Below are 25,647 nucleotides of genomic sequence, written 5' to 3'. Positions count from 1 at the left end.
TTCCAATGTTATCCTGTGGATAAACTGTGGATCCTACAGGAGAAATATGTCGTTTTGGTAGACTTATCGTCGATTACTATTTCTCCGAAGTCCACAGTATCCACAGAGATCCCACCGTGACGCACCTGATTTGAGGATCCTTATGCTTACTAACCTCTTCCTTCTTGTATGGAAGTGTTTATGTATGTTCTTCTCGCCTGATTAGGGCGTGCTATGATGCTCCTGCCTTAAGCTTTGGAAAATAACTGAATTGCCTGTGCCAAGAGGCGGGTATATAGGACACTGGCCCGTTGCATTCTGGGAGGCCGAAAGCTTTTGATCAATTGGTGCCATTCCGCTGACGCTACCTCATATCTCAATGTTATCCTGTGGATACTGTGGACTTAGGAGAAATAGAGTTATCGACGGTAAGTCTACCATTACTACATATAGTTACACCTATTCTCCTAGTTTTTTACTGTTGTCCAGTCTCACATTGTTAATGTAATTGTCATGATCATCTATTGTTATCTTGTTCTGTCTATTATAGTCTTGCTCGTATATGTGCACTTTCACAATCCTTCCCATTATTTACCTCCACTTTACTATGTCATATCTTTTAAATCAGTGGTTCCTAACAAATTTTTAAATCACTGCCCCCTGGAGTATCAGACGTTTGTTTTTGTGTTTTTTCACGGACCCCTAGGCCAAATGTTTGTTATAGAGAAATTCTGATTAATTAATGGTCATCTTTAGTTTCAGTTATGTGGTGAGGGACAGGATTAGTTTAATCACTTATATTAATAAACAAACTCAGATTCATACATAGTGCTCATTTATTTATTTATATATGTATGATAACCTTATGGAGCCTCTTTTAAATACCACTCATAGCACGGATAAACTATATCTGTGGAATGCAGTACATGTCACTAATACCCCTTTTCCACCAATGAGCACGGGTCGCAGCAGGGAGCCTGACACAGGTGCTACCCGGCTGCGGCTTGTGCTCAGCCCCCTTTCCCATCAGCAGTCACCAACCTGGCATATTGCCGGGTTGGTGACGCTGCTAGTGACGCGGCAGGGGAGGCGCTGAGAGATCACATGATCTCCCAGCGCCGCCCTTCCATACAGTGTCAACGGGAGCACGGTAGGATTCACGGGTCACTTGATCTGGGTTTTTGCGGGAATACCCTTTTGCACTTGCAAAAACATGGGTAAATGCGCGCCCCGTGCATTTACCCGTGTTTTTTGAGCTAGTGGAAAAGGGGTATAAGAAAGCAGATCTGGTCAAAAAGGGCAGCATCGGTTTTCCCCAGCCCTTACAGCTACAAACTTTATGATCCATGATCTCTTACCTCACTTCAGTATATGAGAAAGCATGGCCAGAGAAAAGAGAAGTATTCCAGATAATAGTGGCGAGTAAATGTTCTCTGGTTTCCATGCCTAGTGCCAGAGGATCCCTATAGCGAGACAGGACTTTGAAATTGTGACAAGATGTTATCAGATCCACCTCAAGTATTTAGGACTCGGATATGAGCTAAAGAATCAAGGCCAGATACATAGCCAAAATGTTGGTGTTTACCAGATTGAAGTATGCCAACTTAACGAAAAGGTGGATTGATTGGAATATTATTATTATTATTACTACATTTTATTTATAAGGCGCCACATGTGTTTCGCAGAATCGTACAAAGGACAGTACAGGGAGACAAAACATAGCATTACAGTAAATAAATAACAGAAAGAGTACAGGTAACAGAGCACCACACGTTCTCAAGACATAATACAGCTAAGATGTAAGTATTGATGGAGTGATCATCGTACTACTAGAGGCTGGTGGCAATAGATGGAGATGAGCCTTGACTAGCAGGATAAAGATGGTCGTTGAGTAGGGGAGAGCTGCGACTGAAATGTGTCGAGACGAGGGCTTCGATAACAAGAGGAAAGAGGGCCCTGCTCTGAAGAGCTAACAATCTAGTGGGGAGGGGCGACAGACAGATGACAAGAGGTGCAGGCAAGTGGGAGGTAGCCTGATGGCAGTATTCAAGCAAAGCGGAGATGTTCACGGCATGAGGCAGGGGGGTGGAGGCGCGGCTTCAGCACTGGGTTATGCATCGGGAGGGTATGCTTTGATGAATAGGTGGGTTTTTAGTGCCCGTTTGAAGCTTTGCAAGGTCGGGGAGAGTCTAATGGAGCGGGGGAGTGCGTTCCACTGAAGGGGTGCAGCACGGGCAAAATCCTGAACTCGTGCATGGGAAGCAGTGACCAGGGCGGTAGAGAGGTGATGGTCATTAGTCGACCGTAGGGGGCGGGAGGGAGTATGAAGGGAAAGGAGGTTGGAGATGTAGGGAGCAGTGGAATTAGATATGGCCTTGTATGTGAGGGTAAGGAGTTTGAAGAGGTTTCTGTAGGGGAATGGGAGCCAGTGTAGATTTTGTCGAAGGGGAGTGGCAGATGTGGTGCGGCGGGAAAGGAAGATAAGCCTAGCTGCGGAGTTCAGGACAGATTGGAGGGGAGCAAGATGGGAGCAAGCAAGGCCAGTGAGGATGACATTGCAGTAGTCAAGTCGTGAGATGACCAGTGAGTGGATGATGAGTTTAGTTGCACTCTGGGAGAGATATGGCCTGATACGAGCAATGTTGCGTAGCTGGAAACGACAGGATTGTGCCAGTGCTTGGATGTGGGGTGCAAAGGAGAAGGAGGAGTCAAGAGTGACACCCAAGCAGCGGAGTTGGGGAACGGGGGAGATGGTGGTGTTGTCAACAATGATGGAGATATTGGTCGGGGGTGTTGCTCTGGATGGGGGAAGATGATGAGTTCAGTTTTGTCCATGTTGAGCTTTAGAGAGCGTTCAGACATCCAGGAGGAGATTGCAGAGAGGCAGCTGGAAACCTGAGAGAGGACAGAGGGGGACAGATCAGGAGATGAGAGGTAGAGTTGTGTGTCATCAGTATAGAGGTGGTATTGAAGGCCAAATGAGTTAATGAGCGCACCCAGGGAAGAGGTGTACAGGGAGAACAGAAGGGGTCCAAGGACAGAACCCTGAGGGACACCAACAGGAAGGATGGAAGGGTGTGAAGTGGTGCTGGAGGCACACAGAGAGAAGGAGCGGTTGGTGAGGTAAGAAGAAAACCAGTCAAGGACAGTGCTAGAGAGGCCAGCGTTTTGGAGTGTGCGGAGGAGAGGATGATCTACGGTGTCAAAGGCAGCAGAGAGGTCCAGAAGGATGAGCAGAGAGAAGTAGCCCCTGGATTTGGCCGAAAGCAGGTCATTGGTGACTTTCACCAGGGCAGTCTCAGTTGAGTGGAGAGGGCGAAAGCCAGATTGTAGTGGATCGAGGATGGAGCTGTCAGAGAGGTAGCTTGTGAGACGGCTGTAGACTAGTCGTTCAAGTAATTTGGAGGCGCAAGGGAGAAGAGAGATGGGGCGGTAGTTAGTAGGTGATGAGGGGTCGAGGTTGGGTTTTTTGAGAATAGGCGACACCAGAGCATGTTTGAATGGCGAGGGGAAGATGCCGGTAGAGAGGGACAGGTTAAAGAGGTGAGCAAGGTGGGAGCAGGCAGTGGGGGAGAGGGAGCGGAGAAGACGGGAGGGAAGGGGGTCCGGGGGGCAGGTGGAGAGGGGGGGGGGGGGGGGGGGGAGGATAAGATGAGGGAGTGGACTTCCTTTTCTGAAGTGGGACAGAAGGAGGACAGGGTGGGATAGATGGAGGGGAGGGATAAAGGGGGTAGGGGGGTAGCAGAGGGGTGACGGCGGGAGATGTCGCGTTGGATGTCCTCAATTTTGGAGATGAAGAAGGAGGCAAAGTCAGTGGCAGTGAGGGAGGATGGGAGGGGAGGAGGAGGGGGGCGAAGGAGAGTGTTGAAAGTTTCAAAGAGACGGCGTGGACAGGAGGACTGAGAAGAGATGAGTGCTTGGAAAAAGGATTGCTTGGCGAGGGAAAGAGCAGAGCTGTAGGAGGAGAGAATAAACTTGAAATGGAGGAAGTCCGGCAGAGAGCGAGATTTCCTCCAGGAGCGTTCAGCGGAGCGTGAGCATTTTTGTAAGAAATATCATAGACTTTTGCCCATTGCACGATTCTGGTGGCCTTGGTCATCGCATTCTTTGTCTCTTGCCATTTTTGATACAAGACACCGCAGTAGTACTATCAACTGACATGCATTAAGTCACCCTTGAGGGCTACCTTACAATAAGCAGGCATGTCCAAACTGCGGCCTTCCAGCTGTTGTGAAACTACATATCCCAGCATGCCCTGACACAGTTTTGCTGTCAGAGAATGCTAAAGCTGTGTCAGGGCATGCTGGGATGTGTAGTTTCTCAACAGCTGGAGGGCCACAGTTCAGACATGCCTGCAATAAAGGAAAGCAAAAGAATATTACCCTTAATTTCATAATGTATAAAGGGAGGTGTGGCTATGAGAAACTAATATAACTGAGCAGGGATGAAGCTTAGAACATAACCAGCAGGATCCAGCTGGTAGCAAAAAAAGGAGGTGCCCTGGGACAGTGTTTCACCATCCACATGAGATGCCTGCAAGCTGTTGGACAAAAGATCAGGGCCGTTGAGTAAACTGACAAACCTATTGTTGTGATATTGGACAAAAGGAACCTAATCTAATGTTGTCACCACAATGTCCAGCGCTTGCATGTAATCTTCTGCATTAGGGTTTGTAGTGGATGATCAAATAGACAAAGGATGGGTGGTCAAAGCTAAATGTAGGCTCCTCCACAATTAGAAATTCTTCCCAATAAGGAATAATCATGAAGTAAAACAGCAAAACCCTACTGTAGACATAATGACACTATACCCAGGTAAATGTGGGGATACAAACTGGTGAAGTGTCTCCTATGCCTATGGGAACCTGCAAGATGGAACTATAAAGTGTAGAGAAAAAAAAATCACATTTCCTTCACAGATCAAAACAGGTTTTTTGCGCTTTCTAAATCATAAAGGTCAATTCTGTAGCCCTGAATCATCACCCACAGGACCCAGGCAATGGTGTTAAGGGTTGCAATTGAGGAGGCAGCGGGTTTCATGCAGAGCTGGATATGATGAATAATCAGGGATGACACACAGCGCAGTCCACAAAGGAACAATATGACCAAACAAGAAACAGATTAAGTGTTCTTTAGTTGTTCACTGTCTAGTATATACTGTACATCCCTTGTGCTGACCATAACTTAGCACAGAAATGTTGTAGTCTCAGTCTCACATTTTCAGACCCTGTCATGCTACAATGTGGCTATTAGGTCATGCCACAAGCAATTGTCTTGGAAGATTACCACCACCCAATAATAAGAATTTACTTACCGATAATTCTATTTCTCATAGTCCGTAGTGGATGCTGGGGACTCCGTAAGGACCATGGGGAATAGCGGCTCCGCAGGAGACTGGGCACAAAGTAAAAAGCTTTAGGACTACCTGGTGTGCACTGGCTCCTCCCCCTATGACCCTCCTCCAAGCCTCAGTTAGGATACTGTGCCCGGACGAGCGTACACAATAAGGAAGGATTTTGAATCCCGGGTAAGACTCATACCAGCCACACCAATCACACCGTACAACTTGTGATCTGAACCCAGTTAACAGCATGATAACAAAGGAGCCTCTGAAAAGATGGCTCACAACAATAATAACCCGATTTTTGTAACAATAACTATGTACAAGTATTGCAGACAATCCGCACTTGGGATGGGCGCCCAGCATCCACTACGGACTATGAGAAATAGAATTATCGGTAAGTAAATTCTTATTTTCTCTAACGTCCTAAGTGGATGCTGGGGACTCCGTAAGGACCATGGGGATTATACCAAAGCTCCCAAACGGGCGGGAGAGTGCGGATGACTCTGCAGCACCGAATGAGAGAACTCCAGGTCCTCCTCAGCCAGGGTATCAAATTTGTAGAATTTAGCAAACGTGTTTGCCCCTGACCAAGTAGCTGCTCGGCAAAGTTGTAAAGCCGAGACCCCTCGGGCAGCCGCCCAAGATGAGCCCACTTTCCGTGTGGAATGGGCTTTTACAGATTTTGGCTGTGGCAGGCCTGCCACAGAATGTGCAAGCTGAATTGTACTACAAATCCAACGAGCAATCGTCTGCTTAGAAGCAGGAGCACCCAGCTTGTTGGGTGCATACAGGATAAACAGCGAGTCAGATTTTCTGACTCCAGCCGTCCTGGAAACATATATTTTCAGGGCCCTGACTACGTCTAGCAACTTGGAATCCTCCAAGTCCCTAGTAGCCGCAGGCACCACAATAGGCTGGTTTAAGTGAAATGCTGAAACCACCTTAGGAAGAAATTGAGGCCGAGTCCTCAATTCTGCCCTATCCGTATGAAAAATTAGGTAAGGGCTTTTATAGGATAAAGCCGCCAATTCTGATACACGCCTGGCTGAAGCCAGGGCTAACATCATTACCACTTTCCATGTGAGATATTTTAAGTCCACAGTGGTGAGTGGTTCAAACCAATGTGATTTTAGGAATCCCAAAACTACATTGAGATCCCAAGGTGCCACTGGAGGCACAAAAGGAGGCTGTATATGCAGTACCCCCTTGACAAACGTCTGAACTTCAGGAACTGAAGCTAGTTCTTTTTGGAAGAATATTGACAGGGCCGAAATTTGAACCTTAATGGACCCTAATTTTAGGCCCATAGACAGTCCTGTTTGCAGGAAATGCAGGAAACGACCCAGTTGAAATTCCTCTGTAGGGGCCTTCCTGGCCTCACACCACGCAACATATTTACGCCAAATACGGTGATAATGTTGCACAGTTACATCCTTCCTGGCTTTGATCAGGGTAGGGATGACTTCATCCGGAATGCCTTTTTCCTTCAGGATCCGGCGTTCAACCGCCATGCCGTCAAACGCAGCCGCGGTAAGTCTTGAAACAGACATGGTCCCTGCTGGAGCAGGTCCTTTCTTAGAGGTAGAGGCCACGGGTCTTCCGTGAGCATCTCTTGAAGTTCTGGGTACCAAGTCCTTCTTGGCCAATCCGGAGCCACGAGTATAGTCTTTACTCCTCTCCTTCTTATGATTCTCAATACCTTGGGTATGAGAGGCAGAGGAGGGAACACATACACTGATCGGTACACCCACGGTGTTACCAGAGCGTCCACAGCTATTGCCTGAAGGTCCCTTGACCTGGCGCAATATCTGTCCAGTTTTTTGTTGAGGCGGGACGCCATCATGTCCACCTTTGGTTTTTCCCAACGGTTCACAATCATGTGGAAGACTTCTGGGTGAAGTCCCCACTCCCCCGGGTGGAGATCGTGTCTGCTGAGGAAGTCTGCTTCCCAGTTGTCCACTCCCGGAATGAACACTGCTGACAGTGCTATCACATGATTTTCCGCCCAGCGAAGAATCCTTGCAACTTCAGTCATTGCCCTCCTGCTTCTTGTGCCGCCCTGTCTGTTTACGTGGGCGACTGCCGTGATGTTGTCCGACTGGATCAACACCGACTGACCCTGAAGCAGAGGCCTTGCCTGACTTAGGGCATTGTAAATGGCCCTTAGTTCCAGGATATTTATGTGAAGTGACGTTTCCATGCTTGACCACAAGCCCTGGAAATTTTTTCCCTGTTTGACTGCTCCCCAGCCTCTCAGGCTGGCATCCGTGGTCACCAGGACCCAATCCTGAATGCCGAATCTGCGGCCCTCTAGGAGATGAGCACTCTGTAACCACCACAGGAGAGACACCCTTGTCCTTGGAGACAGGGTTATCCGCTGATGCATTTGAAGATGCGATCCGGACCATTTGTCCAGCAGATCCCACTGAAAAGTTCTTGCGTGGAATCTGCCGAATGGAATCGCTTCGTAAGAAGCCACCATCTTTCCCAGGACCTTTGTGCATTGATGCACTGACACCTGGCCTGGTCTTAGGAGGTTCCTGACTAGGTCGGATAACTCCCTGGCTTTCTCCTCCGGGAGAAACACCTTTTTCTGTACTGTGTCCAGAATCATCCCTAGGAACAGCAGACGTGTCGTCGGAATCAGCTGCGATTTTGGAATATTTAGAATCCAACCGTGCTGTCGTAGTACTATTTGAGATAGTGCTACTCCGACCTCTAACTGTTCTCTGGACCTTGCCCTTATCAGGAGATCGTCCACGTAAGGGATAATTAAGACGCCTTTTCTTCGAAGAAGAATCATCATTTCGGCCATTACCTTGGTAAAGACCCGGGGTGCCGTGGACAATCCAAACGGCAGCGTCTGAAACTGATAATGACAGTTCTGTACCACAAACCTGAGGTACCCTTGGTGAGAAGGGCAAATTGGGACATGGAGGTAAGCATCCTTGATGTCCAGAGACACCATATAGTCCCCTTCTTCCAGGTTCGCTATCACTGCTCTGAGTGACTCCATCTTGAACTTGAACCTTCTTATGTAAGTGTTCAAGGATTTCAGATTTAAAATGGGTCTCACCGAGCCGTCCGGCTTCGGTACCACAAACAGCGTGGAATAATACCCCTTTCCCTGTTGTAGGAGGGGTACCTTGATTATCACCTGCTGGGAATACAGCTTGTGAATGGCTTCCAATATCGCCTCCCTGTCGGGGGGAGACGTTGGTAAAGCAGACTTCAGGAACCGGCGAGGGGGAGACGTCTCAAATTCCAATTTGTACCCCTGAGATACTACCTGCAGGATCCAGGGGTCCACTTGCGAGTGAGCTCACTGCGCGCTGAAAATCTTGAGACGGGCCCCCACCGTGCCTGAGTCCGCTTGTAAGGCCCCAGCGTCATGCTGAGGACTTGGCAGAAGCGGGGGAGGGCTTCTGTTCGTGGGAAGAGGCTGTCTGCTGCAGTCTTTTTCCCCTTCCTCTGCCCCGTGGCAGATATGAGTGGCCTTTTGCCCGCTTGCCCTTATGGGGACGAAAGGACTGAGCCTGAAAAGACGGTATCTTTTTCTGCTGCGAGGTGACTTGGGGTAGAAAGGTGGATTTCCCGGCCGTTGCCGTGGTCACCAAGTCCGATAGACCGACCCCAAATAACTCCTCCCCTTTATACGGCAATACTTCCATATGCCGTTTGGAATCCGCATCCCCTGACCACTGTCGCGTCCATAATCCTCTTCTGGCAGAAATGGACATCGCACTTACTCTTGATGCCAGAGTGCAAATATCCCTCTGTGCATCTCGCATATATAGAAACGCATCTTTTAAACGCTCTATAGTCAATAATATATTGTCCCTGTCCAGGGTATCAATATTTTCAGTCAGGGAATCCGACCAAGCCACCCCAGCACTGCACATCCAGGCTGAGGCGATTGCTGGTCGCAGTATAATACCAGTATGTGTGTATATACTTTTTAGGACATTTTCCAGCTTCCTATCAGCTGGTTCCTTGAGGGCGGCCGTATCAGGAGACGGTAACGCCACTTGTTTTGATAAGCGTGTGAGCACCTTATCCACCCTAGGGGGTGTTTCCCAGCGCGCCCTAACCTCTGGCGGGAAAGGGTATAATGCCAATAATTTTTTAGAAATTAGCAGTTTTTTATCGGGGGAAACCCACGCTTCATCACACACCTCATTTAATTCATCTGATTCAGGAAAAACTACGGGTAGTTTTTTCACACCCCACATAATACCCTTTTTTGTGGTACTTGTAGTATCAGAAATGTTCAAAACCTCCTTCATTGCCGTGATCATGTAACGTGTAGCCCTACTGGAAAATACGTTTGTTTCTTCACCGTCGACACTGGAGTCAGTGTCCGTGTCTGTATCGACCTGATGTAACGGGCGCTTTAGAGCCCCTGACGGTGTTTTAGACGCCTGTACAGGTATTAACTGATTATCCGGCTGTCTCATGTCGTCAACAGACTTTTGTAAAGTGCTGACACTATCACGTAATTCTTTCCATAAGATCATCCAGTCAGGTGTCGACTCCCTAGAGGGTGACATCACTAACACAGGCAATTGCTCCGCCTCCACACCATTTTCCTTCTCATACATGTCGACACAACGTACCGACACACCGCACACACACAGGGAATGCTCTGATAGAGGACAGGACCCCCCACTAGCCCTTTGGGGAGACAGAGGGAGAGTTTGCCAGCACACACCAGAGCGCTATATATATACAGGGATAACCTTATATAAGTGTTTTTCCCTAATATAGCTGCTGTATATCTTTATATGCCAATTTTATGCCCCCCCTCTCTTGTTTTACCCTGTTTCTGTAGTGCAGGACTGCAGGGGAGAGTCAGGGAGCCTTCCTCCAACGGAGCTGTGAGGAAAAAATGGCGCCAGTGTGCTGAGGAGATAGGCTCCGCCCCCTTTTCGGCGGCCTTTCTCCCGCTTTTTTATTGTAATTTAGGCAGGGGTTAAATACATCCATATAGCCCAGGAGCTATATGTGATGTATTTTTAGCCAAAAAAAGGTATTTCTATTGCGTCTCAGGGCGCCCCCCCCAGCGCCCTGCACCCTCAGTGACCGGAGTGTGAAGTGTGCTGAGAGCAATGGCGCACAGCTGCGGTGCTGTGCGCTACCTTAATGAAGACAGGACGTCTTCTGCCGCCGATTTTCCGGACTCTTCAGTCTTCTGGCTCTGTAAGGGGGACGGCGGCGCGGCTCCGGGACCCATCCATGGCTGGGCCTGTGATCGTCCCTCTGGAGCTAATGTCCAGTAGCCTAAGAAGCCCAATCCACTCTGCACGCAGGTGAGTTCGCTTCTTCTCCCCTTAGTCCCTCGATGCAGTGAGCCTGTTGCCAGCAGGTCTCACTGAAAGTAAAAAACCTACTTTAAACTTTTTCTCTAAGCAGCTCAGGAGAGCCACCTAGATTGCACCCTTCTCGTTCGGGCACAAAATCTTAACTGAGGCTTGGAGGAGGGTCATAGGGGGAGGAGCCAGTGCACACCAGGTAGTCCTAAAGCTTTTTACTTTGTGCCCAGTCTCCTGCGGAGCCGCTATTCCCCATGGTCCTTACGGAGTCCCCAGCATCCACTTAGGACGTTAGAGAAAAAAAGAGCTATATATTAAGAAAAGTCAGAAGTAGCTGCATACTAAATGATGAACTCCACAAACACTTACTTTCATCATAAATAGGACAAGTTCTATAACAAGATATTATACACATTCCTCCATAAATATTTCCGTTAGACAAACTGAAAGGCACAGTAAAAACTATAATCCTAGAATAACTTTTAAAACACTGCCCTATGTAAGTTATTAAATATAGAGTTTTGTTTTATCGTGTTGTAAAAGTCAAAATCAGATCTGGAATTGAACAGAAAATGGAAAACTAAAAAAAATGAATGGTTCCCATATACCGGTAGTTAAGAACAGAGGAATACTTACATTGAGAGAGCATTAGCGAATGATAACAACATATTTTAATGTGTTGCAGTGCCTAATGGGTGACATGATTTCCGCTTTTTTAAAAGAACCAAACAAGTCAAGTGCATGAGTACAGATGCGTCCTCATACATCTTGCCTCAATACGCTACCCAGTAGGAGAAGCCTGGCATGAGTGAGCCGACAGGTTCCGTGGAATTCTGTTAGCGTCGGGGTGTCTTTTTTTTGCCTAAAATTAATCTTATTTGCATGGTTATGTGAATAAGATGCACAAGCAGCTTTTGCTGATTAACATGATGTGTGGCATGCCTATATACTGTTTGCGGTTGAGCCTGTATCTGCATACGAAATGCTACAGGAAGACACTGTAGCATAGCATTTTGTACGCAGTTGCAGCCTCGGTCTCACACAGAATATAGGCATGCTGCATATCATTTTGCAAATAAGATGCATTTTAATGGAAAACGTTGCACGAAAAGACGCTCTGCACTACCAAGTCACGCCACGGCAGGACTAGAAGGGCTGTTTAAAGTGCAGGGAGGCTAGATGTAAGTGGACATATCTGTATACGCAGACAAAAGAGGAGAGAATAGAGCGCGCAAACAACCTTTCATTAAATTTACCATTTATTAAAAAATTATCTTAAAGGATTAAAGAGTATCATAAAAACAATGCCATCACATTCAATTTCTAAAAGTCAGTAGCCAGTTCACAGGGTATCCCAGTATATATCTATGTACCAATACATTTCAGATGGAAGTGGATAAGAAACAATTTTTATCCATTAAATCCTCAGTTATTTTTTTTGGAAATAAGTTTTATTGATTTTTGCAATAAGAAGAACAAAAGCAAGAACAATAGACAGAATGTGGATCAATATAGGGGATGCATAGAGATGGGGCGTCAACAAGACATAACATCATGGCCCATAGTGATCCTATCAATCAAATAACAAAAACAGCAATACAATTATACAAAGTACAGAAAGAGAAACAGAGTAAAGCGAGGAAAAGAAAAAGGAAAGAAAGAGAGGTAAGTACAAGGTAAGAAAGGGAGGGGGAAGAATGTCGGCCAGACGAGGTCGCTCACTTTACAGAGTACAGACATATATAAAGGCAATAGGTCAGATGGTCGTCAATGGTGGTTCAGCATTGAAGTGCAGTGTCCATGGCGTACAAGTGCGAATAAAGTTATCTGATGTATCTTGAAGGGCAGCGGTAATGCGTTCTAATTTGTATGTGGACCATATAGCATTGATAGTAGCGGAAAGAGTAGGAGAAGAGACAGACTTCCAATTTGCAGCAATTTGGCATTTGGCTGTATTTAAAATGTGTTTAATAAGTTTTAAGAGCTGGCTCGAAATGTCAGGGATAGGGCGTAAAAGTAAAGAATAAAAGGGTGAGTCGGGGATAACTATATTAGTGATTTCCAAAATCAGTTTGTGAACCTGGCGCCAGTAGCGGTGGACGAGCGCACAGGACCACCAAACATGCAGCATGGTTCCCCTCTGCCCACAGAGTCTCCAACATTTATCAGAGCAAGAAGGATAGATAGTGCCGTCTAGACTACAGACTAAGTACCATCGGTAATAGATTTTATAAGAGTTTTCCTTAATACGAACGGACAAGGAACTCTTAGCAATTTCCTGCCTGATATCAGCCCATTCCTCAACGGTTAACGTTTCCCCAATATCCCGTTCCCAAGCTAATTCGTGTGCCTCTTTCGCGGGGGTATTATGAGAGAGTAAAATTTGGTAAATAGCAGATAGCAAACCCTTTGTAGAACGTTGACCACAACATAAAGATTCGAAGGCAGTTTTGATTGTAGGATGAGCAGATTTACAGAGGTTATATAAAGGTGGCGAATTTGCAAAATTGATAGAAAACCGAGTGGGGAAGTGAGAAACGCGATTGTAGGTCCGCGAATGAGGGGAAGGAATGAAGAGGGGCCAAATCCACTAAAAAAAGGACATTATGTGAGGTCCAATATTTAAATGCGAGGTGGTCAGTGCCTGGAGGAAACTCAACGTTGTCCCATAGGGGGGTCAATGAAGGTTTATAAGAACGAAGGTGATAAAAGCGGGTGAAATGATCCCAGATCGATAACGAAAAGCGCATTGCCGGTAATAAGAGAGGCGAAGTGGGGCAGGAGCGAGGAGCGCCACATAACAGGGTTGAGGGTGAATACATATTTACAGCATGAGCCTCCAAGAGTGTCCACAGTCTTTGCTCTGGAGGCGAGTGCCAGAGAACACATGAGGCTAAGGGAGTAGCACGGTAGTATTTAATCAAATCTGGCATGCCGAGGCCCCCCGAGGTCCGATGCTGTTGGAGCAGTCGTATCTTAACTCTGGGTTTCTTCCCAGCCCAGACAAAAATAGATAAATCCCGTTGAAGATTTTTCAATATTTCAGTTGGTATGTGGATTGGAAGAGTCTGCCAAAGATACAATAATCGTGGGAGTATGTTCATCTTGACAGCAGCTATGCGCCCAAACCACCGACTAGGTCAGTGCGTATAGAGGAAAATAGATGCCTAGATACTTAAGCTTAGTGTGTTGCCACTTAAACGGATAAGAAAATTGTAGGAGGCGCAGATCCCGGGGTGACACATGTATATCTAAGACAGGCATGTCCAATCTGCGGCCCTCCAGCTGTTGAGAAACTACACATCCCAGCATGCCTTGACACAGCTTTAGCATTCTCTGACAGCAAAACTGTGTCAGGGCATGCTGGGATATGTAGTTTCACAACAGCTGGAGGGCCACAGTTTGGACATGCCTGATCTAAGATCTCTGTTTTGTCAGTGTTGAGTTTGTAATTAGACAGGTGACTAAGTCTGAATCTCCTCAAATAAAAGCTGTAAGGATATGCTCTGGTCAGTTAAAGTTAATATGACATCGTCAGCGTACAGCGCTATTTTGAAGTTGTGGTTCCCCATTGTAACACCCGAGATATTGGCATTCATTCTGATTTTGGCTGCCAAAGGCTCCATCACCAGGGCGAACAGCAACGGGGAGAGCGGGCAGCCTTGTCGGGTGCCATTCCTAATAGAAAGAGATGGGGAGGAGAGACCATTAACGAGAACGGAGGCAGAGGGATTATAATAAAGTGAGGTAACGGCATTGTAAAAAGGTTTGTTGAATAAAGGGCCATGCTACTCTATCAAAGGCTTTTTCTGCATCCAGAGCCACCACCAGGGTCGGAAGGGATTCTCGTTGGGAAAGGTGGATAAGATTAATAAGTCAGCGTGTATCGTCCGCGGCCTGTTGGTTAGGAACAAAACCGACCTGGTCTGGATGTATTAAAACCGGCAGAAATGGGGCCAATCTGTTCGCGAGGATTTTGGCGAACTTGAGATCCGTATTTAAAAGTAAGATGGGTCTATAATTTTTCATTTCCAGCGGGTCGCGATCAGGCTTGGGTATGACGATGATGTTGGCCCTGGTGGTGGCTGCATCCAGCGAGCCCTGTTCTAATAAAGAGTTAAATAATGAATGAAGCATAGGAAGAAGGGACTGCAAATTTTTTATAAAAGATGGCTCCGGGGCGGACGTTCGGCGTAGCTGAGCGATCGTGGTGAGAATTTCCTCGTTGGAAATAGGGGCATTAAGTATTTCTAGATCCGAAGCAGTGAGCTTCGGTAAGCGATAGGAGGATAAGTATTGTTGGATGTTGGTGATATGAAGAGGGTCGGTAAAAGTAGATGAAGATAAGTTGTAGAGGGATTTATAATAATTATGAAATTGTGAGGCCATAATCTTAGGGTCACAAGTTACGGATCCGTCAGAGCATTTCAGGGCAAGGATACGACTTTGTGTACGTTTTGCCCGAAGGCGACGAGCCAGCAAAGTGTCCGCTCTATCTGATTTTTCATAAAACTTCTGGCAGATCCATAAGAGTGAGTTTACAGTTTTTTTGGTGAGAATTTGCGAAAGTTGTCCTTTAAGTGAGAGGATCTTAGTATACAGGCGTTTTTTTCAGGAAACGCTGGTGGAGAAGGATTAAAGAAGTCAATTCGGATTCCAACTCAAGAATACGTTTAGCTTCAATCTTTTTATGGGTCGAAGCAAGAGTAATGAGAAGGCCACGTAGCGTGACTTTATGAGCTTCCCATAAAACCGCAGGGGAAATATCAGGAGAACTATTGTCAGAAAGGTAAGTGCGAATCATGTCGTTAATGTCAGCTATGTTGGAGGGTTTAAGAAGAAGAGACTCATTTAAACGCCATGTACGCGGGGTCGAGAGCCTATGAGGGATAACAATATCTAGTATGAGCGCATAGTGGTCCGACCAAGTAGTGGGAATTATTTGCGGCCCTCTGAGGTTTTGGGTGGAGTCGCGGTCTACAAAAATATAGTCGATACGAGTGTATAGGTTGTGTGGGGGTGAATAGTGTGTGTAACCTCGAGCGGACGGATGCAGTGTCCTCCAGCTATCATACAGGTTGTGAGAAGAGATACAGGTTTGTAAAAGTTTGGATAGTTTCGTGTGAGTAGACGTGCCCGTACTAGGGTGAGACCTATCAAAAAGGGGGTCAAGAGTAACGTTACCATCCCCAGCTGCTATAACTTTAGAATTCGAGAATTTAGAGAGCTGGTCAGAGAAGATACCAAAAAAGGAACCCTGCTGCGTGTTTGGGGCGTACACGGACGCCAAGGTGATAGGAATTTGATTGAGGGTGCCTGAGAGAATTACAAATCTACCACCATCATCAAGGAAAGAATCGTGAATAACTATGGGATGATCTCGGTGGATCATTATAGCAGTGCCCCTACGTTTGGCAGACATAGTTGAGTAAAAGGTGTGAGGATACTTCTTACAATTTAAAGAAGGGTGGGGAGCTTTAAAATGAGTTTCTTGTAGAAAGATTATGTCCAGCTTGTGTCGAGCAAAGAAATTAAACGCCATGGAACGTTTAGTCGGGGAATTAAGACCATTGACATTAATGGATAACAGTTTCAAGGTCATGGAGGGTAATAGTCATCAGAGTGCATTGCAGTGAACAACCATTGACGTGGCCAAACAGGGAAGACTAGGAAAAACAGAGAGAAAAAGAGCAGAATAAGTGCGAGAGAGAGCTCACAGAATAGACCCGTTCCTAAAAGCGGGTAGGGTCTAAAAGAGAAAGGGGTAGTGCCAACAAGGCAGCCCCTTCGGTGTGGGGGGTAGTGACAACAAAAGAAAACAGTTAATAAGAACCAGAACGTGGAAAACAGGAACGAAGACATCTTGCGGCCAAGCGCAAGGGCTGAGATATAAACAGATCAAGACAGGAGTAAAAAAAAAAAAAAAATTTGCAGGACATGACTAGACAAGTATATAATAGAACAATTACATTGAGAGCAACTATACTCATGAGGAAAGAAGAACAAAAAAAAAAAAAGGAACAAACAGGTACATATGAATACATGTAGCCAACGACTGATGAATCTTATAACAGGAAACGGAATAACAGTAATTACGATATCGTGCCTATAGCCTGAGGCGGTCCCACTATAGTAAGCAAAGTATTAGCCTTACCAGTACAAGGCACGATAATCATTGTCTGAATGGGACCAGGTAGGGCTGTCGTACACAAGTCCCAAAGATCAAACAGTCCGTAGAACAACTAGATCAGTATGGTCAGAATGTTGGGGGGAGAGAAAAAGATAAAAAAAAAATTCACAGTAATAAAACAGAGCATAGTTACGTATCCTTGGTCATAACAAAGCCATGTCATTTAATAGACCAATCGGGAGTAGGTGCCAGAGGTCTCAATGGGGATGAGGATGTGGGTTAATTCCTAAGCTCGTCAGGTAAAGTGTCAAGAATGCCAAGAGTCTTGAGAAGGTCGTAGCCTTGAGCAGGGGTTTTAACTGAGTGATGGGATCCATCTTTGGTAACTTGGAGCTGAAAAGGAAATCCCCATTTATATTTAATAGAATGAGTGCGGAGGACTCTGGTGACGGCAGCAAGGTCCCAACGTTTCCTAAGCGTAGAAGGCGCCAAGTCCTGGTATATTTGGAGTTGAGTGCCGGAATTATCTACGGATTGCTGTTCCCGTGCCGCAAACATGAGCTTTTCTTTTGTCTTGTAGTAGTGGAATCGGAGGATGACATCCTGGGGCGGCTGAGTTGGGGAAGGCAGAGGGCGGAGCGCTCTATGTGCTCTGTCTAGAAGGAGCAGGTCCTTCGGAGTACCGGGGACCAGCTTGAGGAACAGGCCCTCGAGAAAACCTGGGAGGGTCTCCAAGGTAACACTCTCTGGAATGTTGCGGACCCTAATATTATTCCTGCGGTTCCGATTGTCCAGGTCCTCCAAGTGGTCCTCATGAAGATCGACATCTGCGAGGAGGTCGGTTAGTTCCTGCTCAGTCACGGCTTGGTACTGGCAAACCTCATCCATCTTACGTTCCAGGGAATCAGTACATGTGCCCAAGTCAGTCAGATCTTTTCTAAATTCTGTGAGCGCCGACCTCATTTCAGTTTGAATAGTTTTAGTGACAATAGAGATGACATCTTGGGTGGTGAGGTGAGCTTTTGGCGACGGAGCGTCCCCCGAATCTGACATCCGATCTGTAGTTGAAGAATTACGAGAAGTAGAACCTGCTTTCTCCCATGCACGAAGAATGCTGGGTTTGTTGACAGTATTGGACTTACGGTTCTTTTGCGACATAATAGAACGGGAGAGGCAAGGAAATATGTATCAAGAATAGCAGGTCCGCTTAGGAGATCACAGGTGAATCCGGAAAATAATCCCGAGAGAGACCCCGGCTATAAGGGTAGCTGACCCTCTAGCGCCAGTTGACCGCAGGATGAATCAGCCTAGGACAGGCATCAGGTGCGCCATAAACAAGAGAGAAAACGGCTGCGCTGAATTTCAGAAATATGATGTGACATGTTCAATAGAGAGAGCCAACGTATAAATTATAAAATTGAACAAATTTATTAAAAAACTGTAGAATGTAATGAAATGAAAAACAATAAAACATGAATAGATATTACTCAGTCACTTGTCTCAAAGTGTCAGCACAATTTAAGGACTTGTATCATATTGCAGCTGTATTGTGTAATGCTGAAGTCCGTGTTCCGTAGCTGAAAAAGAGTGCTGCTGATGGTACACAGCAGTGAGCAAAAGGTGCAATTGTAGAGCTCCAATGATGAATTAAGTATGTATAGCCAGTAAGTCATTCAGTGATTAATACCTCTCCGATGGGCTGGTCCGTTTACCGGGCATCCCCGGTCTGGTGTCCTGCATTGCCCACAAGTGCTGTGCAGCGGAGAGGAGACGGAATGCTGTATGTAGTCGGCTAGCTTATGCGGCATAAATGACAGCGGCTGCTGGGAGCAGAGATCAGTCAGGAGCGTTGCCGTCTGAGACTTTAACACACACAGTTGTTTGGCTAGCGCAGGATTTCTGAAATAGGTTCAATACACACTTTCAATTTTATGTTTATCTTCTGCTGAGGCGCTTTTTCAGCAGTTAATATACATTGATCAGGTGCGCCATGGAGCGCCTCTTAGAGATTTGGGCAACAGTGAATAGGAATCCACGGTGAAGTGGAGTGGATTGCAGAGGGGACCCAGGGCCAGGGCAGTTGAGGAATATAAGATGATAATAGTAAGACGGCCGTAGGAATCTGTTGTTAGGAGCAACCACGGGTGCACGGACCAGCCAGTGGCCCGCAGCATCGGCGGGGGCCCCAAGTAGGGGCAATCAGCAATCCTCCCGAGAATTCGCTCCACAAAGCACAGTAGAGGGAGAGGAGCCAGAGATAATCACATCTAATAATTCCGGCTGTGCCACCCCAACTCGCCGTCAAGCGGGATCGGCAGCGCAATAGCGAGCAGGCAGGAGGAGACTCCTTAGATGTCCTCCCTGTCTTGAGCTGGGCTACGGTGCAGGAGTGTCCACGTAGAACCAGGGAGGGGAGCCACAGAGAGAGCACTGTCGGTAATTAGGGAGTTCAGTATTGTGTCCACCGCGAGCAGGGGGGGGGGTATAGAGCAGGTACCGCAGTGTGTGAGGGAGGAAGATCGGCAGCCGTGGAGGGGAGCAGCGGCACAATGTGACCTCAGGCAGCTCCGGATTAGGCGGCCCGCGCAAGCGCCGGGTTACTGAAGCTCCGTAGTGGGTGTCCCGTCAGCCGGAGACTGCGGCCCAGGAGGGGAGAACAGTCAGCGGCTGCAGGAGGCTGCAACCCGACACCAGGCTCCGACCGCCGGCGTCTCAGGTCCCCGGGGGGGGTGGGGGGGGGGGGGGACGACAGCAAGATGGCGGCCGCTCACCTGCAAGGCTCCAGACGCTGGCGGCACAGGACTCGGGCAACCTCCGGAGGCAGGTATACGGGGACAGGGGTCCAGGGAACACTACACGGGACACTGTGGCCTGTGTCGAGGGTCTGCCAGAGGTGTCGCGGCCCGTCGATTCCGGCTCCGGAAGGCAAGTGTGGGTTCAGCCCGAACTCCAGGCCCCGGCTTTAGACTGAGGGAAGGGCCGCAACCCGCAGGAGCGCACACAAGCACTCCCCAATTCCGCAGCTCTCCCACAGTGAATATGTGAGCTGGGTAGAGTGGGGGTAAATATATAACAGAAGGGGAGGGTTATAGGGGCTATATATATCTATACGGAGCTATATGGTTAGGAGCTCCAGAGCAGCACATCCGTTCTCATCAGTGGCAAGACCCCCCCCCCCCCCCCCTCCCCAACAGTTATTTTAGATGGTAACAGTAACTTATAGGACTGCTACTGGAGAGAATAAACAGAACGTGATTACATAGATGTAGTCACTTTTGTTTGGAGGGTTAGAAGTGCAACTTCACCCTGGAACATTACAATAAGTATCTCTCTCCAATAACAGATTCAAAGGTGCAGGTATGCATTGTGGCAATAGGATTGTATACTTGCCGTTCCTGCAATCGTCCCGGATAATTGAAAACGAAATAGGTGTATGATAGATTATCTTGTGGCAGTGGCAGCAGCAAAGAATGAACTTTATATGTTCTGTTTATTCTCTCCAGTAGCAGTCCTATAAGTTACAGTTACCAACTAAAGTAGCTGTCTGTTAAAGATTTAATGGATATACAGTAAATTGTTATTTATACACTTCCATCTGAAATTTATTGGTACATTGTATATCCTGGGATACCTTGTGAACTGGCTATTGACTTATAGAAATTGAATGTGATGTCGTTGTTTTTATGATATTCTTTAATCCTTTAAGATCATTTTATTATTAAAATTGTAAATTTAATGAAAGGTTGTTCTCGCTTTATCATTTTTTGTGGACTTTATATGCAGAGACTGATATATATATGATATATATGCATATAGCCTGATATACAGGAGTGGACCAAATTCATGTATTACGATTCTGACAAATATGAAACTGCATGCTACAATACAGGAAAGGAAGACTAAATAGAAGCATTGTACCAGTAATGTTACTTCCAGAAGTGATCACCCTATTGTCAAATAAAACTGCAAGATTTGGTCTAATCAGCGGTAACAGGATCTTCTGAAAATCCCTAAGGTTGAAGTGGATTCCTAGAATGAGTACATTCCTACTAAGCAGAAAAACAGTCACATTTGCTGTAAATATAAAGAAAACAAACTGTACTAATACTTACGTACAAGCATTAATGACATGTCTTTTATTCCCTATTCTTAATTATATGAAAAGCATATTATATGTATAACACCCACCTACAACATATAAGCAGCCATGCAATTCACTAACTCCATTTCCTGCCCTCCGCTGGCCCATCTCCTTCACATCTACCCATTTGTCCAGATGAGGGTCATATCTTTCCACACTTGAAAGGGAAGCTACGCCATCATTTCCTCCTACAGCATAGACATGGTTCTAAAACACAAGGGAAAGTGATTTGGTTGGTGTGAATGTGGCCATTATTTACATATTGTTGTGTAAATGAAGTGCCACCATTTTAATATTGTAAATCACTAATATGGTCATACTTTGATGCTACTCCTCTGCATGCATTAACCTGGGGTTGCCAAACTTCACTATGCCCAAGCAGTGGTTGTGGTCTAGGTGAAAAGATCTAAAAGGGGCCAGGGATTTGTAGAGTGGAGATTAATCACTGATCAATACAAAACCAATGCTTGAAAACTGTGAATACATAGAAAATATACCCAAACAACAAAGTGTACACAAACAAAGGGAGACGAGTGAATAATAAACCTATACACATAAGTAAGTAGATACCAACTACATTATTATGACATCAGATGGAGAAATTATGAAGAAAAAGTAGAATCTTACAATTGAAATTGAAGATGGAGCAAAATTACTAGAGATGTGCTGTGTGGATTTAGTATTTCAGTAGGATTTAGCAGTTCAGTTCTCAAAAACAGCATATTATTAGCTCTCACATGTTTTGGATTGCCAATACGATAAATCCGTAAAAATTCAACCTTGTACTAGTTTCGAGAAAAGAAAAGAGCAAATCCGATCCTGCACAACTGTAAAAATTACCGGGAGCTGCAACGTTAGATGACCTGACTGGACCGTCTACATTAGACAAGCAGTCTCAGAATGTAGCAACATAGCAGCTTAAAAAAGGTATACTCTTTAGGGAAAGGAATAGAGAACAAAAACAGTGTGAAGACTGGGGGAGTTAAAAAAAAAACAAAAAAAAAACAAAAAAAGGGATTTGAATTACTCACCCTTGAATCCTTCTCTCTGAATCCGGCTGTGGAACACTGGACCACAGAGTTGCCACTGAGTGAGCAGGAGCTGGCACTACTGTAACTTTAAGACATTAGCTACCCCTGCAGCCCCCAGAAAGCAAGTACAACTATAAGAGAGCCAGGAAGAAGAAGCAGTAACCTACTTAAAAAATGTTGAAACATTAAAAACAGAACAGTAGGCAAACAACGGTCAAGACAAACCACCACCCATCCAGATTCAGAGAAAAAGATTCAACGGTAAGTGTCAAAAATTGCCTTTTCGCCCTCATCCAGGTTGGCGGACACTGGATCATGGGATGTTCAACAGCCAAGCACAGGGGAGGGAACGCTCAGGCTGCCAGACCAGACAACTATATGCCCGCAGTGGGCATTGTCAGAGGCAAAAACAAGAAAGTTATAAAAACAAGCAAACGTGTGGACAAAGGACCTGACAGAATGAATCGACCTAGCAGGCCACCACATTTCTGAGCATCGTAAAGAACCAGAAGAGAAACTGCGGCGGATAGAGGAAGCCCTATCCACTTCCGCTAGGCCAGAACCACATAACAGAGCTAGATCCTTCATATCCTGGGAAAAGGGTAAAAGAGTAAGGGGTCTATTTACTAAGCCTTGGATGGAGGTAAAGTGGACGGAGATAAAGCCCCAGCCAATCAACTCCTAACTGCCATTTTTCAAACACAGCCTGTGACATGGAAGTTAGGAGCGGATTGGCTGGTACTTTATCTCCATCCAAGGCTTATTAAATAGACCCCTAAATACTGTAAAGACAATTTCTTGGTTTATGAAAAGCTATAACACCCTTAGGTTGGAACGAAAGACTGCATGGAGAAATGCCCTATCATGAAATAGAAGAAAAGGCGGCCTGCAAAACAAAGCACCCAACTTGGAAATACGCCAAGCAGAGGCAATGACCATGAGGAAGACCAACTTCATTTTGACCGAATCCAAAGACTCAAAAGGGAGCTTTGAGGGCAGAGAGGACCAGATTAAGATCCCAAGGAGCCACCAGCAGACTAGACAGTCGTTGAACCTACAACACACAAAAAGCCCCCCAAACTTCTGGAACAAGGGCGAAATGCCGCTAGGAAAAAAAAAAAAAAAATTGACAGAGCATAAATTTGTACCTGCAAAGAATGAAGCCGTAAGCAGACTTCCAATCCTCCCTGAAGGAAAGCGAAACCTTGACATATGAAACCCAATTCTTTCACACCACAAGATGTAGATCTTCCAGACCCTGTGGTAATTGTTAAACAACATAGTACCAACCACTGAAGCAGGAAAAACCCTTCGCCCGTAAGAATTGTCAAAAATGAGTGAACCTTTGCCACCTTCAGCACATAACTCATATACAAACTACAATAAAAGGCCAAACCCAAAAAGGTACAGAAATTTCTGTCTTTTCCTTAACGAATCTCTATGTTGCTGTGTTCTTTTTCTCTCTCTTGCTATTGTGTCTGTCCTGTTTCGCAAAACACTTAGGATTGTGAATCGGAGAAGAGAGAGTGATGATCTGCGCATATAGGTATGTGAAGATACGTGTTCCTAATGTCTAGGGAGGCCAAAAATATGTTGCCCTCCATCCTGTGGATCACCAATTGAGAAATTCCATCCAAAATCAATCTACCCAAAGCCTGTTAAGTCACTTCCAAACAAGGAATAGGTTAGCGTACAAGCCCAGTGTCCATTCCGGTTCTGGTATGAATGGTCGACAATGTTAAGGTCGACATTCATTAGGTCGACAACTATTGGTCGACATGGACATATTGACGACACATGGAAATGGTCGACCCAGGACTGGTAGACACATGAAAAGGCCGACATGGATTTTTTTATTTTTTTTTTACCGTTTTCGGTGTCATTTTTATCTGTAACATGACCAGGAACCCCAATTAGTGTACCGCGTGCCCTTGCATGGCTCACTTCGCTCGCCATGCTGCAGGCAAGGTGCCTCGCTGCGCTTGGCACAGGTTACCGTTACCAATCGTAGTCCACGTGGATGGTAAAGTATGAATAAGATAAAAAATAAGAATTTACTTACCGATAATTCTATTTCTCGGAGTCCGTAGTGGATGCTGGGGTTCCTGAAAGGACCATGGGGAATAGCGGCTCCGCAGGAGACAGGGCACAAAAAGTAAAGCTTTTCCAGATCAGGTGGTGTGCACTGGCTCCTCCCCCTATGACCCTCCTCCAGACTCCAGTTAGGTACTGTGCCCGGACGAGCGTACACAATAAGGGAGGATTTTGAATCCCGGGTAAGACTCATACCAGCCACACCAATCACACCGTACAACTTGTGATCTAAACCCAGTTAACAGTATGATAACAGAGGAGCCTCTGAAAGATGGCTCCCTAAACAATAACCCGAATTAGTTAACAATAACTATGTACAAGTATTGCAGATAATCCGCACTTGGGATGGGCGCCCAGCATCCACTACGGACTCCGAGAAATAGAATTATCGGTAAGTAAATTCTTATTTTCTCTATCGTCCTAGTGGATGCTGGGGTTCCTGAAAGGACCATGGGGATTATACCAAAGCTCCCAAACGGGCGGGAGAGTGCGGATGACTCTGCAGCACCGAATGAGAGAACTCCAGGTCCTCCTTTGCCAGGGTATCAAATTTGTAGAATTTTACAAACGTGTTCTCCCCTGACCACGTAGCTGCTCGGCAGAGTTGTAATGCCGAGACCCCTCGGGCAGCCGCCCAAGATGAGCCCACCTTCCTTGTGGAATGGGCCTTAACAGATTTAGGCTGTGGCAGGCCTGCCACAGAATGTGCAAGTTGAATTGTGTTACAAATCCAACGAGCAATCGACTGCTTAGAAGCAGGCGCACCCAACTTGTTGGGTGCATACAGTATAAACAGCGAGTCAGATTTTCTGACTCCAGCCGTCCTTGAAATGTATATTTTTAAAGCTCAGACAACGTCCAACAACTTGGAGTCCTCCAAGTCGCTTGTAGCCGCAGGCACTACAATAGGCTGGTTCAGGTGAAACGCTGATACCACCTTAGGGAGAAAATGCGGACGCGTCCGCAGCTCTGCCCTATCCGAATGGAAAATTAAATAAGGGCTTTTATAAGATAAAACCGCCAGTTCAGATACTCTCCTGGCGGACGCCAGGGCCAGTAACATAGTCACTTTCCATGTGAGATATTTCAAATCCACATTTTTTAGTGGTTCAAACCAATGGGATTTGAGGAAATCTAAAACTACATTTAGATCCCACGGTGCCACCGGAGGCACCACAGGAGGCTGTATATGCAGTACTCCTTTGACAAAAGTCTGGACCTCAGGAACTGAGGCCAATTCTTTTTGGAAGAATATTGACAGGGCCGAAATTTGAACCTTAATAGATCCCAATTTGAGACCCATAGACAATCCTGATTGCAGGAAATGTAGGAAACGACCCAGTTGAAATTCCTCCGTCGGAGCACTCCGATCCTCGCACCACGCAACATATTTCCGCCAAATGCGGTGATAATGCTTCGCGGTGACTTCCTTTCTTGCCTTAATCAAGGTAGGAATGACTTCTTCTGGAATGCCTTTTCCTTTTAGGATCTGGCGTTCAACCGCCATGCCGTCAAACGCAGCCGCGGTAAGTCTTGGAATAGACACGGTCCCTGCTGAAGCAGGTCCTGTCTTAGAGGTAGAGGCCACGGATCGTCCGTGACCATCTCTTGAAGTTC

The 25,647-nt window shown here is 46.2% G+C and overlaps 1 protein-coding gene across 3 annotated transcripts in view; it reads right to left on the bottom strand.

Moving 5' to 3' along the window:
- Nucleotides 1-25,647, bottom strand: part of KLHL8 (kelch like family member 8) — an 81,836-nt gene that overhangs the window by 12,825 nt on the left and 43,364 nt on the right. For all 3 annotated transcript variants that reach the window (XM_063919860.1, XM_063919851.1, XM_063919856.1), the window contains exon 8: nucleotides 20,953-21,112. In XM_063919860.1, the coding sequence (XP_063775930.1) occupies nucleotides 20,953-21,112 (160 nt within the window). The remainder of the gene's footprint in view (nucleotides 1-20,952; nucleotides 21,113-25,647) is intronic.

This window comes from Pseudophryne corroboree, chromosome 1 (assembly GCF_028390025.1).
Source record: "Pseudophryne corroboree isolate aPseCor3 chromosome 1, aPseCor3.hap2, whole genome shotgun sequence".
In the NCBI taxonomy this organism is placed as follows: Eukaryota; Metazoa; Chordata; class Amphibia; order Anura; family Myobatrachidae; genus Pseudophryne; species Pseudophryne corroboree.
This window is presented reverse-complemented; position numbering and strand designations above follow the sequence as displayed.